At 42.3% G+C, this 12,810-nt stretch overlaps 1 protein-coding gene across 2 annotated transcripts in view; it reads right to left on the bottom strand.

Annotated features, from left to right (window-relative positions):
- The window catches only part of WIPF2 (WAS/WASL interacting protein family member 2), a 50,815-nt gene that overhangs the window by 23,485 nt on the left and 14,520 nt on the right, over positions 1 to 12,810 (bottom strand). For both annotated transcript variants that reach the window (XM_025859427.2, XM_073883889.1), the window contains exon 2: positions 357 to 488. In XM_025859427.2, the coding sequence (XP_025715212.1) occupies positions 357 to 419 (63 nt within the window). In that variant the 5' untranslated portion in view covers positions 420 to 488. The remainder of the gene's footprint in view (positions 1 to 356; positions 489 to 12,810) is intronic.

Raw genomic sequence — 12,810 nt, 5'->3', positions numbered from 1 at the left:
GAAGAATAGTAGCAAGAAACAACCACTAGGAGTTGCCATCCCCTTCCTCAATGATGCCAGAGAAAGGCTGTACTGACCTTTATAGAACAAATGGTTTTAAGGGCAAAAGACAAGTTCCTACTGTGATGTGACCTGTCCAAATCTCCATTTAGACTGAACCAGGAAAAGAAAACAAGATAAGCCATTATAGTGCTAAGAGGATCGCTCAGAAATCAGAACTAGTTAATGAAGGCAGACTTCACTTAGCTATTCTCTATCCTTCTACACCACATATCTTCGAGTAGAGTATGCCTTACACCAGGAAGCCCTAAGTATCCGTGAAGGTTCTGAGAGACCCAGGTAGAAAGATTACCTACCTGATTAGAAGTGGGCGGTGGAGGAGGACCAGGGGGCGGTGGAGGGGGTGGAGGAATTGGCATCCTTGCCCTGCTTGCAGTTGGCACTGCTTTCTCTCCGTTTTAATTTGCAGCTTTAGGTCACTCATATACCTGCAATGAAATGGAAATTCAATGAGAACAACAACTCTGCCATCAGAGACACTGAGTACCCAGGAGAATTAGGGGACTGGGGCATGACATGAGAGAGAAACTAAGCACCTCATCCCCTAGTTCCTCTGTGATAGAGTCCAGGGCTTGGTAAACTTTTTTTGTAAAAGGCCAGATAATAAATATTAATACTGGGGCACCTGGGGGGCTCAGTCTGACTCTGGATTTTGGCTCAGGTCATGATCTCAGGGTCATGAGATTGAGCCCCGCATTAGGCTCTGCGCTGGGTGTGGAGCCTGCTTAAGGTTCTTTCCCTCTGCCCCTCTCCCTTCCCCTAAAAAAAAATTAATTAATATTTTAGGCTTTACAGGCCACATACGGTCTCTGTCACATTTTATTCTTTGTTTTATTTTGACATTTTTTAAATAAACTTTATTTTTTAGAGCAGTTTCAGGTTCACAACAACATTAAGCAGAAAAGTAGAGTACCCATATACTCCTGTTTCTCCTCCACCCACACCCCCCCCCCACACACACACAGCCTCCCCCACTATCTACATCCTGCAGTTGGACATTTGATACTATCGATACCTCATTACCACCCAAAGTCAGAGAGACCCAGTCTCTGGATGGCGACAGAATGGCAGCCAGGTTTTTTCTACAGGTTGGGTGACTACGGGTCTGCCATCCAGTTTCTTGTTATGTCCATATGTAATAAGCTTTCACACTGGCTCAGCAGCACAGCAAAATGGAAACCTATGCAGACATTATTGGTTCTGAAGATACTACTAATGAAGACTATCAAAGCATCACCTTATATTTTAAAGGAGAAAAAAGACATTTTCAGGCTGGAAAATTCTTCTTGCTGTGTGGCCAATATTCACAAGCACTTAAACATTTCCTCAAATGTCCGAGTGCAGAAGATAATGCAGCAATAGAAATGGCAATTGAAACTGTTGGTCAGGCAAAAGATGAACTGCTGACCAGTCTGCCGATAGACCACCTGATGGGAGAGAGTGATGGCATGCCTAAGGATGCCAAGTACCTGTTCCACTTGTACATGGCCCTGAAGCAATACCGAGAGACTGCCCGGACCGCCATCATCATTGCCAGAGAACAGCAGTCTGCTGTAAACTATCAGAATGCTCACGACCTTCTCTTTAGCATGTATGCAGAACTTAAATCCCAGAAGATCAAAATTCCCTCTAAGATGGCCACCAACCTCATGATTCTGCACATATGATTCAGCATCTTCTATACTAGTGAAGATTCATGTTAAAAATTGAGATCATATGAAAGGGGCACGTATGCTTATTCCGGTGGCCAACAACATCAGCAAGTTTCCGTCACACATTGTGCCAATCCTGATGTTCATGGTGATCGAGTGACACCGAGCAGGCCTCAAGAACTCTGCTTTCAGCTTTGCAGCCATGTTGATGAGGCCTGAGTACCACAACAAAATAGATGCCAAATACAAAAAGATCAAGGCCATGGTCAGGAGACCTGATACATCCGAGACAGAAGAGGCCACAACCCTGTGTCCATTCTGTGAATTTCTTCTCCCAGAGTGTGAAGTCCTCTGTCCTGGATGCAAAAATAACATCCCATATTGCATTGCAACAGGTCAACACATGTTGAAGGATGACTGAACTGTGTCTACATTGCGACTTCCCTGCTCTATAATCAGAATTTAAGATTTTTTTTGAAGGTTTTATTTACTTGACAGAGAGAGACACAGCAAGAGAGGGAACACAAGCAGGGGGAGTGGGAGAGGGAGTAGCAGGCTTCCCGCCAAGCAGGGATCCTGATGCGGGGCTGAATCCCAGGACGCTGGGATCATGACTTGCGCTGAAGGCAGACGCTTAACAACTGAGCCACCCAGGCACCCAGAATTTAAGATCATGTTAAATACTGAAAGCACATGTCCTATGTGTTCAGAAAGATTAAACTTCGCTCAACTAAAAAAATCTCAGACTGTACCCAGTACCTGTGAACAGAGGTGGAGCAGTGAGTGGCCTGTGCAGGAGGCCAAGTTGCTACCCCTGGTGGTTTCTGGATACAGAAAAAAGAAAGACTCTCCAGGTCACAGACATTGTACAGTTGCCGTTGTAGAGTGGCAAAGCAGTGACATGTAGCCTTGCTGTTTATTATACTTCGTAGAGTTCCTATTCAAAGTCTTACATATTCTATGCTCTATACTGTTAATAACAGCCCATGATGTAACTATAAATATTCAACTTTTTGATAACCTTTATATTTTTGAAATATCTCCTTTAAAATAAAATTGATTAGATATTGGCAACCTGTATTTTATATATTTGGACAAATATATAATGACAACTACACACATATAGTTTCACTGCCCTAAAAATCTGTGTCTGCCTATTTATCCCTCCTTTCCCCCAACCACTGGTCCTTTTTACTGTTTCCATAGTTTTGTCTTTTCCAGAATGTCATACAGTTGGAATCATATAATATGTAGTCTTTTTCAGATTGGCTTCTTTCAATTAGTAATACTCATTAAGTTTCCTCCATGTCTTTTCATGACTTGATAGCTCTTTTCTTTTTAGTGCTGAATAATATTCCATTGTTTGGATGTACAACAGTTTGTTTATCCATTCACCTACTGAAAGACATCTTGGTTGCTTCCAAGTTTAACTAATTATAAATAAAGCTGTTATAAATATTCTTGTGCAGGTTTTTGTGGGGACATAAATTTTGGCTCATTTGAGTAAATACCATGACTGTGATTGCCAGATCCTATGGTAAAGAGTTACATTGTATGATAAACTGCCAAATTGTCTTCCGAGTGGTTGTACCATTTTGCATTCCCACCAGCAATGAAGGAGAGTTCCTGCTGCTGCACATCTTTGTCAGCATTTGGTGCTTTCAGTGTTTTAGATTTTGGCCATTCTAATAGGTCTGTAGTAGTGCAATCTCACTGTTTTAATTTTTCAATTCTCTGATGACATATGAAGTTGAACTTCTTTTCATGTGCTTACTTCCCATCTGTATATTTTCTTCAGTGAGGTGTCTGTTTAGGTCTTTTGCACAGTTTTCAATATGGTTGTTTTCTAATTGTTGAGTTTTAAGAATTCTTTGTCTGTTTTGGATAATAGTCCTTTATCAGATGTGTCTTTTGCAAATTTTTCTCCCAGTGTGTGGCCTGTCTTCTCATCCTCTTGATTTTTACATTTTCAAACTACATTTTTAGGGGTGCCTGGGTGGCTCAGTCATTAAGCGTCTGCCTTCGGCTCGGGTCATGATCCCAGGGTCCTGGGATTGAGCCCCACGTCGGGCTCCCTGCTCTGTGGGAAGCCTGCTTCTCCCTCTCCCACTCCCCCTGCTTGTGTTCCCTCTCTCGCTGTGTCTCTCTCTGTCAGATAAATAAAAATTAAAAAAAAAAAAACCCTACATTTTTACGTTTTAAAAATGTAAAAACCATTCATGGTTCATGGGCATTATTTGGGGGGGGCTTTCTTTTTTATTTCTTTAAATTTTTTATTGTTATGTTAATCACCATACATTACATCATTAGTTTTTGTTCATGGGCATTATTAAAACAGACTATGGACCAGATCTGATTCGTGGGCCATAGTTTACCGACTCCCAGTATAGTCACATCCTTGGAATCTGATCAGAGCATAAATACCATGTGAGAATTTAGCTACTTATCAGGTCACAAAAAAAAACTATACAGCTGTCCTCCTGTTACAATCTGTAAGTGATCTGCACTTTACAAATGAGACAAACCAGGGAACTGTCTTGCCCTAAGACATTAAAGTGGGGGGGGGGGGCAAAAGTAAAACTAAAACTCAAGAACAATAATTCACCCAAAAAAGCTGTTCCAAGGAAATCCCACTTCTTGTTCCCCCGCCAAATCAAAGTGAAAATAACATTATCACTGGGAGTACAACTTACAGATGACAAGAAAGGTTCAAGACAGGGTAATCAACTTCAAAAATTAATCCAGGGAAGAACTGCTTCCAAGCAGGGTGATTAATGAGATTAGGACACAGGAAATCTCACAGGTAGCCCCTAGCACAGATGAGAGACCATGTGTACCAAGCCAAGCCTAAAAGATCAAACCAGCATAGCAATCCACTGAGGAAGTTTGGTTCTGAACTCTTTACACAGGTGATCAAAATTTCTCTGTGATTAAAGGAGTAACCACTTAAACATTTCCCTCAATGCTCTCAAAACCATTTAAACACTTTCTCAATGATGAAAGAAAAGAGCAAATATTCCAAAGGTTCTAAAAACCAAGAACCTTTAGAGGCGGGTAGAATTTGATCAGAAACATGACTGTGAAGGTCTTCACAATCTTAACCCTTCCAACAATGCCACTACAGGCTGGATGCCCAACAGAGCTTTTTGCTCCAATCACAAAGAACTGGACAGTAGACTTTGGACAACTAGACTTAGGCTAGATGGTTCCCATGGGGAATGGTGTCTGAACTCACTTCAAGAATTGAGCAGCCAGGGCACCTGGGTGGCTCAGTTGGTTAAGCGACTGCCTTCGGCTCAGGTCATGATCCTGGAGTCCCGGGATCGAGTCCCACATCGGGCTCCCTGCTTGGCAGGGAGTCTGCTTCTCCCTCTGACCCTCTTCCCTCTCGTGCTCTCTGTCTCTCATTCTCTCTCTCTCAAATAAATAAATAAAATCTTTAAGAAAAAAAAAAGAATTGAGCAGCTGACCATCCTTCAAGGGAAAACACCTTCTGATGTCTGGTTTCAAAGCTAAGTCTAGTTCTTCTTTGCCAGGGATCTAACATACTAGACTTTAAAAACTGATCAAAATTGGGGCACGTGGGTGGCTCAGTTGGTTAAGCGTCTGCCTTCAACTCAGGTCATGATCTCAGGGTCCTGGGACTGAGCCCTGCTTCTCCCTCTCCTGTTGCCCCACCTCCCACCTCATGGTCTTTCTCTCTCTCTCTCAAATAAATAAAATCTTTTTTTTTTTTAAGATTTTATTTATTTGACAGAGAGAGACACAGCGAGAGAGGGAACACAAGCAGGGGGAGTGGGAGAGAGAGAAGCAGGCCTCTCGCTGATCAGGAAGCCTGATGCGGGGCTCGATCCCAGGACCCTGGGATCATGACCTGAGCTGAAGGCAGATGCTTAATTAATGACTGAGCCACCCAGGCGCCCCTCAAATAAATAAAATCTTAAAAAATAAATAAAAATTGATCAAAACAGTAAATCCTCATGATCCATCTATAATGGAGGGGACATGCAAATTTAAAATAAAAGGAAGATATAGAGAAAAATACTTTCTTCTGTTTGAATTCTCTGGGTTTGCTCTGACAGTTCCCCCCAAAGCATTTTTTTAAAAAGCTAGCAGAGGGGCACCTGGGTAGCTCAGTGGATCAAGCATCTGACTTCGGCTCAGGTCATGATCTCAGGGTCCTGGGATCGAGACCTGCGTCGGGTTCCACACTCAGTGGGGAGTCTGCTTGTCCCTCTCCCTCTCCCCCTTCTCCACTACTCATGCCCTCCCTCTCTCTCCCAAATAAAATATTTTTATTTCATTTTATTTATTTGACAGAGAGAGACACAGCGGAAGAGGGAACACAAACAGAGGGAGCGGGAGAGGGAGAAGCAGGCTTCCCGTGGAGCAGGGAGCTCCCAGGACCCTGGGATCACGACTGGAGCTGAAGGCAGATGCTTAATGACTGAGCCACTCAGGCGCCCCTCAAATAAAATCTTTAAAAATAAATAAAAAATAAAAAGCTAGCAGAAAACAATAGGAAATAATAATAATCTATTCAGAAACAAACATTTTCAACTAATTCCAGTCACCTCAGTTCCTGCCTTTTCTGAGTTTCCAGTTCTACCTACCTTTGCCATTGCCAAAACGGTCTCCTAGAATGATCGGGAAAAGAGACTAAGACAAGTCCCTAATTCTTTTCATATCCACGGGTAATCCAACCTACATGCTACAAAGTAAGAATCACTTAAAGGAACAACCTTATGCCTAACAGTGAGCACCGTTTATAAGGCAAAACAGTAATTCTCTAGCAAGGCACATCTTTTTTTTAAAGCAATCCACTGGAAAAGACCACTAATATAATACACAGTTACAGATGCCTTTTTTTTTTTTAAGATTTTTTTTTAATTTATTTATTCATGAGAGACAGAGACAGAGAGAGAGAAAGAGAGGCAGAGGGAGAAGCAGGCTTCCCGCTGAGCAGGGAGCCCGATGCGGGACTCGATCCCAGGACCCCGGGATCATGACCTGAGCCGAAGGCAGATGCTTAACCATCTGAGCCACCCAGGCGCCCACAGATGCCTTCTTAAAATAGGCTCAATTCAAACTCCAATTTCAAAATAGATCCACTAAAAAAAAAAAAAAAAAAAATCACCTTCATCAAGAGACAGGCTTTTGTGCTGACAATCAGCAGTGCTTCTCAACCTTTCTTCTGCCTCCACAAAGACTACATGAGTGACGTGCTCCTATTATTGACACTGAGTATGCAATGATACACTATGGTCGAGTATCACTGCTTCCCATTCTACAGGCGAGGACATTCAAGCTCCAGGAGTGGGTGCTATCGCATGCATGCACACTAGAGAGAAAAGACTGATCTAAGGGCAACTGCTCTAAGGGCAACTGCCCAAGATCATTCTAGAGTAAACTGCAGATTTAGGACTCAAATCTAGATCTTCTGATCCCCTGCTATTTCACTAATCACCCCAAAAAACATTTGCGATGGAAACTGGTTTGGTGTAGCAATTTCCTACTATTTTCCCCAAATGAAAATTCAACCCACCCCAAATTTCTATTTTATTAATAAAATACAAACAGCTCTATGTTTCCCAAGAGCAGCCCAACTTAAGTAAATTTATGTTAATACAACATTCCTTCCCCTGAAAACCCCCAAAAGCTTTATTCAAACTAATTTAATATTGATACAATCACTAAACCAAAGCAGAGGGTCTGCTCTGAGAACTTTTAGTTAAAAACAAGTGAACCAAAAACCCTTCATAAAGTTTTATAACAGAATGACAATTTTTTTTAAGTAGGCTCCATGCCCTGCATGGAGCCCAATGCAGGGCTTGAACTCACAACCCTGAGATCAAGACCTTAGCTGCTATCAAGAGTCAGACACATAACCAACTGAGCCACCCAGGTGCCCCACAGAATGACAAATTTTAGTGACCAACTACTTTTATTTATTTTTATAAAAAGATTTTATTTAGGGGCGCCTGGGTGGCTCAGTCGTAAGTGTCTGCCTTCGGCTCAGGTCATGGTCCCAGGGTCCTGGGATCAAGCCCTGCATCGGGCTCCCTGCTCAGCGGGAAGCCTGCTTCTCCCTCCTCCACTCCCCCTGCTTGTGTTCCCTCTCTGTCAAATAAATAAAATTAAAAAAAAAAAGATTGTATTTATTCATTATTCATTTGAGAGAGAGAGCACAAGTGGAGGGGAGAGGCAGACGGAAAGGGAGAAGCAGACTCCCCACTGAGCAGGGAGCCCGATGTGGGACTTGATCCCAGGACCTGGAGATCATGACCTGAGCCAAAGGCAGACGCCCCAGTGACTGAGCCACCCAGGTGCCCCGACCAACTACTTTTTTTTTTTTAAGATTTTATTTATTTATTTGACAGAGAGAGTGAGAGAGCACAAGCAGGGAGAACAGTAGAGGGAGAGGGAGAAGCAGGTTCCCCGCCAAGCAGGGAGCCCAATGTGGGGTTCGATCCCAGGACCCTGAGATCATGACCTGAGCCTAAGGCAGACGCTTAACCATCTGAGCCACCCAGGTGCCCCTGGACCAACTACTTTTAATCAAAGGACAAGTTCAGTCCTTCTGGAAGTACTGTGTACTGCAATTTTTTAAAAAGTAACATTCCTGGGGCTCCTGGGTGGCTCAGTCATTAGGCGTCTGCCTTCGGCTCAGGTCGTGATCCCGGGGTCCTGGGATCGAGCCCCACCTCAGCAGGAAGCCTGCTTCTCCCTCTCCCACGATCCTGCCTTCGGCTCAGGTCGTGATCCCGGGGTCCTGGGATCGAGCCCCACATCAGCAGGAAGCCTGCTTCTCCCTCTTCCACTCCCCCTGCTTGTGTTCCCTCTCTGTCAAATAAATAAATAAAATCTCTTAAAAAAAAAAGTAACATTCCTGAGATTAAACCTAAGAAGAAAAAAAAGGGTTCTTTACAGAATTTTAAGTCTTTCCTTTCTGATCTTTTAAATTAGAACTACGAACCTCACCATCTGTGTTCTTCAGAGTCCTTGATTTTCAGAAATATTGTGAGGCTGCCTCCAGCTTAGCAACACACCAATTCTCATTCCCTTCTTAAGCCCTTCTACCTTAGAAACCATGATAGAATAAGCTTTTCACATCCTCAGGAGTCAGTTTCTTTGAAATCAAGATCAGAGAGCATTATTTCAAATTTCCTGATGTCAAATTTATCAAAGAATTCAGAGATAAGTCTTCATAAAACTCAAGCAATGCACTTTTAAAAAGCAGTCTCTTCTATTCCTCAAAAAATAAACCTATTTTTCCATTCAATTTCCTAACATTTCATTCCAAATATGTATTCCTACATTTTAAGAGCAGGAGACTTCCCAAGTACAAAGACGCTGACCTTTCACATTTGATAAATGAAGAATTCAATTCAGTTGCTGCTTTTCTCATATATTTAAAATTATCTCAAAAGTATTCTAGTTACCACTACCATTTGCGGCCTTTATTCAAATGGCATTCTGCTATTATAAAACTCAAGTTTCAATTGCAAGTTATTTTTAAAAGAAAAAAAATTTTAATTCTAAATCTAAATGCTATCTACTTTCATGCTAAGAGACCTTAGGTAACAGCATTTTCCTTTTATCTCAGCTTTGATTACCAAGTAAATTACAGTTTTTGTACTGAAGTACCCAAAAAAATCCCATAGGGGAGAAAAAAAAAAACTGACCTTAAAAAGTAGGCTTCCTCCCTCAGCAAAGTCTCAAGGGCCTTAGTTTTACCTTACAGGAATCAGTTATATGAATATGAATTTGGGATGTCAAGAAAATTCTTTTCTTTTTTTTTTTAAGTACTCTCTATGCCCAACATGGGGCTCAAACTCATGACCCAGAGATCGAGTCACATGCTCTACCGACTGAGCCAGCTAGGCACCCCCTCTTTTTCTTTCTTAAAGATTTTATTTACTTATTTCAGGAAAGGAGAGAGAGCAAGCATGAGTCGGGGGAGGGGGAAGGGGAGAAGGAAACTCCCTGCTGAGCAGAGAGCCCAATGTGGGGCTCAATCAAAAGACACTGGGATCATGACCTGAGCGGAAAACAGATGCTTAACTGAATGAGCCACCCAGGCACCCCTCTCTCCTTTCTTAAATACATGTTCAATTTTTTATTTTTTAAGATTTTATTTTTAAGTAATCTCTACACCCAATGTGGGGCTCGAACTCACAACCCCGAGATCAAGAGTTGCGGGCTCCACCAGCTAAGCCAGCCAGGTGCCCCCATGTTCAAGTCTTTAATATCCTATTAAACCTCTCCCCAATATAAAGAAACAGAGAAGGAGCACATGGCTGGCTCAGTTGGTTAAATGTCTGCCTTTGGCTCAGGTTGTGATTCCAGGGTCCTGGGATGGAGGCCCACATCGGGCTCCCCACTCAGTGGGGAATCTGCTTCTCCCTCTCCAGTCTGCTTCTCCCTCTCCCCCCTTCTTCCCCACTGGTGCGCTCCCTCTCTCAAATAAATAAATAAATTTAAAGAAACAGAGAGACAAATGAAAGAGACATTTCAAGATCCTCTCTGAAAGACCAATAACTCTGCCTACTCTTGTCTCCAGATAATCTAAAGAAAAGAGTTGTGTCTTCAAGAGGAAAGATTCTAGACATACCCCTCAATGGAATTCTGATTCAACAGTTCAAATCAAAATAAATCTAATAGTATCAGAGATGGAACATAAATGTTTGGCAGAAATAGAAAATCAGTTGCTTTGGAACAAAGAAAGTCACCATGCAAAATGGGGTTTGTGTTTGATGTACTTTAATCCCAGCCAGAAGGAACCACAGCCTTGCCTAATGTGGGTTTAATAATCCAAGTAGGTGGGGTGGCAAGACTTTCCAAGCACAGACATTAAAACCCATTAATGAATCAAATGTTCATAACCACACAACAAACCCTAGAAACATTCACATCAAACAAGTTCAAAATGAGGGGCGCCTGCATGGCTCAGTCGGTTAAGTGTCTGCCTTAGGCTCAGGTCATGATCCCAGGGTCCTGGGATCAATCCCCACATCAGGTTCTTTGCTCAACGGGGAAGCCTGCTTCTCCCTCTCCCTCTGCCTGCTGCTCCCCCTGCTTGTGCAAGCATGTGTTCTCTTTGACAAATAAATAAAATCTAAAAAAAGAAAAAGAAAAGGAAGAAACAAGGAGGATATGTGCTTGGTTTAGTGCTCCAAACGTTTTTAACTTGCTGAATTCATTCATTCATGAATTTATCATCCAGTGAATATTTATTGAGCACCCATCACTTAATCCATTCAATAAATATTTCTTAAGCACCCACTAGGTGCCAAAGCATTGTTGTGTAACAATGGTCCTGAGGGGAATGATTCTGTCTCCCAGGAGACATGCGGCAATGTCTAGAGACATTTTTGATTATCATGACTAGGGGGTGTTACTGGCCTCTAGTGGATAGAAAACATTCTATAATTCCTAGGACAGCCCCCCCGCAACAAAGAATTATCTAGTCCAAAATGTCAATAATGCTGAGGTTGATAAACCCAGTTCTAGAGGCTGAACAAGTTTCTACAATCCTGGGGCTTACATTCTAGTGGAAGAGATAAACAAGAAAACAAATAATATCTCCTATCTCAGTTACTGATAAAAAGAATGAAAAAAAAATCATGAAGGGTGAAAGTAGGAGTATGGAGGAATGTTCTCTTAGATAGGGTTGCAGGGAGGGGGGCTGGCTCTCCACAAAGAAGTCTCTCCATGAGCAGAGCAACCCCTATGAACATCTGGGGGAAGAGCACTCCAAGAAGAATTAAAAAACAGCAAGTAAAAAGCCCGAGATGGGAAGGAGCATGACCTGGCGAGAGAACGAGAAAGCCAGGGTAGCTAGAACAGATCACAGACGAGAGTGGGAGACCTTACAGGCCGTTCTCCAAACCCCTTAAAAGTAGTATCCTTCTCTGTCCAATATGTCTGTACCAAAGGAGTTTAAACCAACTAACAGTTCCACACCCAAAGTAAACAAGTTCAATCAGTTATTGATTGATTAACCCCACAGACTGTACTTGACCGCTTGGTTTAAGCACAGCTAGGGACCCAGATACTAACTGGAAGCCTTCCAGGGTTAAAAATCACCTGACGATAATGTCTGCCTGTCCACCTGCCCTTCAGTTTTGCTCCTGAAAAGCAGTACAGCATGGCAAGGTAGGAGTTCACTACCACGGTAACCACAATGGCATCCAGTTCCCAAACCGAAGAACCCCAACATGGGACAAGTGCCAGGAGCTACCTAAGAGTATTCACGTGCCACTCCAGGAGACTGACAAACAGCAGGAGCCAAACAGGTTCCTATAATTACGTGGGAACTGATGTCAACACAGACTTATGAACACGCCTTTATGTGTTCTAGGACAGAATATGGTGGAGGGCTTCCACTAAAGCATTTTGGTTTCTCTAAATAAAAAGAAACAGACTAGAATAACTTTCATGTTACAGATACCTTACCACCCTTCCCCCAACCCATGCAAAAACAGCTTTATATAGTTTTAAAAATAATCCACAGCCCTCTTCTCTCAATGCAGAATGTGCTACCTTCCCCTTGAAATTCAATTCAGTCAAACCTCTGGTGAAACATATTTCTGTCATGCACAGAGATGGAATTAATTAAAACTCCAAGGTTACTCCACGAAGGGGAAAAAAATCATTTTTCCAACTGCAGGCATTTTCCATCATGGAAATTCAACTATGCAGCAAATCTGATTGATCCAAAACAAGTAATAAAAAAAAAAAAATCACATATGCACCATGAATATTTAAACTGAAAATCCTACAACTTCTACAACTAAACCTGAATGTTTTACTCTCCACATCAATGATCTTTCACTGTTACAAGCAGCACACAAGCCTGAAAGAGAAAAGACGTAGAATAAAGATATGTAACTGTATGATGAAATCCTTTCAATATAATTTCTCTAATAAGAAACGTTAAGTATACATCCCAACGATGCAGCTTTTCCTCCTGTGACACTCCTCTTGTCCTAGATTTGTTTAAAATCCCTAGAAACAGGGACACCTGGGTGGCTCAGTTAGTTAAGTGTCTGCCTTTGGCTCAGGTCATGATCCCAGAATCCTGGGATCAAGCCCC

This window comes from Callorhinus ursinus, unplaced genomic scaffold, assembly GCF_003265705.2.
Source record: "Callorhinus ursinus isolate GAN/ISIS: 27379988/994484 unplaced genomic scaffold, GSC_fseal_2.0 scaffold52, whole genome shotgun sequence".
In the NCBI taxonomy this organism is placed as follows: domain Eukaryota; kingdom Metazoa; phylum Chordata; class Mammalia; order Carnivora; family Otariidae; genus Callorhinus; species Callorhinus ursinus.
The sequence above is the reverse complement of the archived record's forward strand: the minus strand, read 5'-3'. Positions and strand labels throughout refer to the sequence as shown.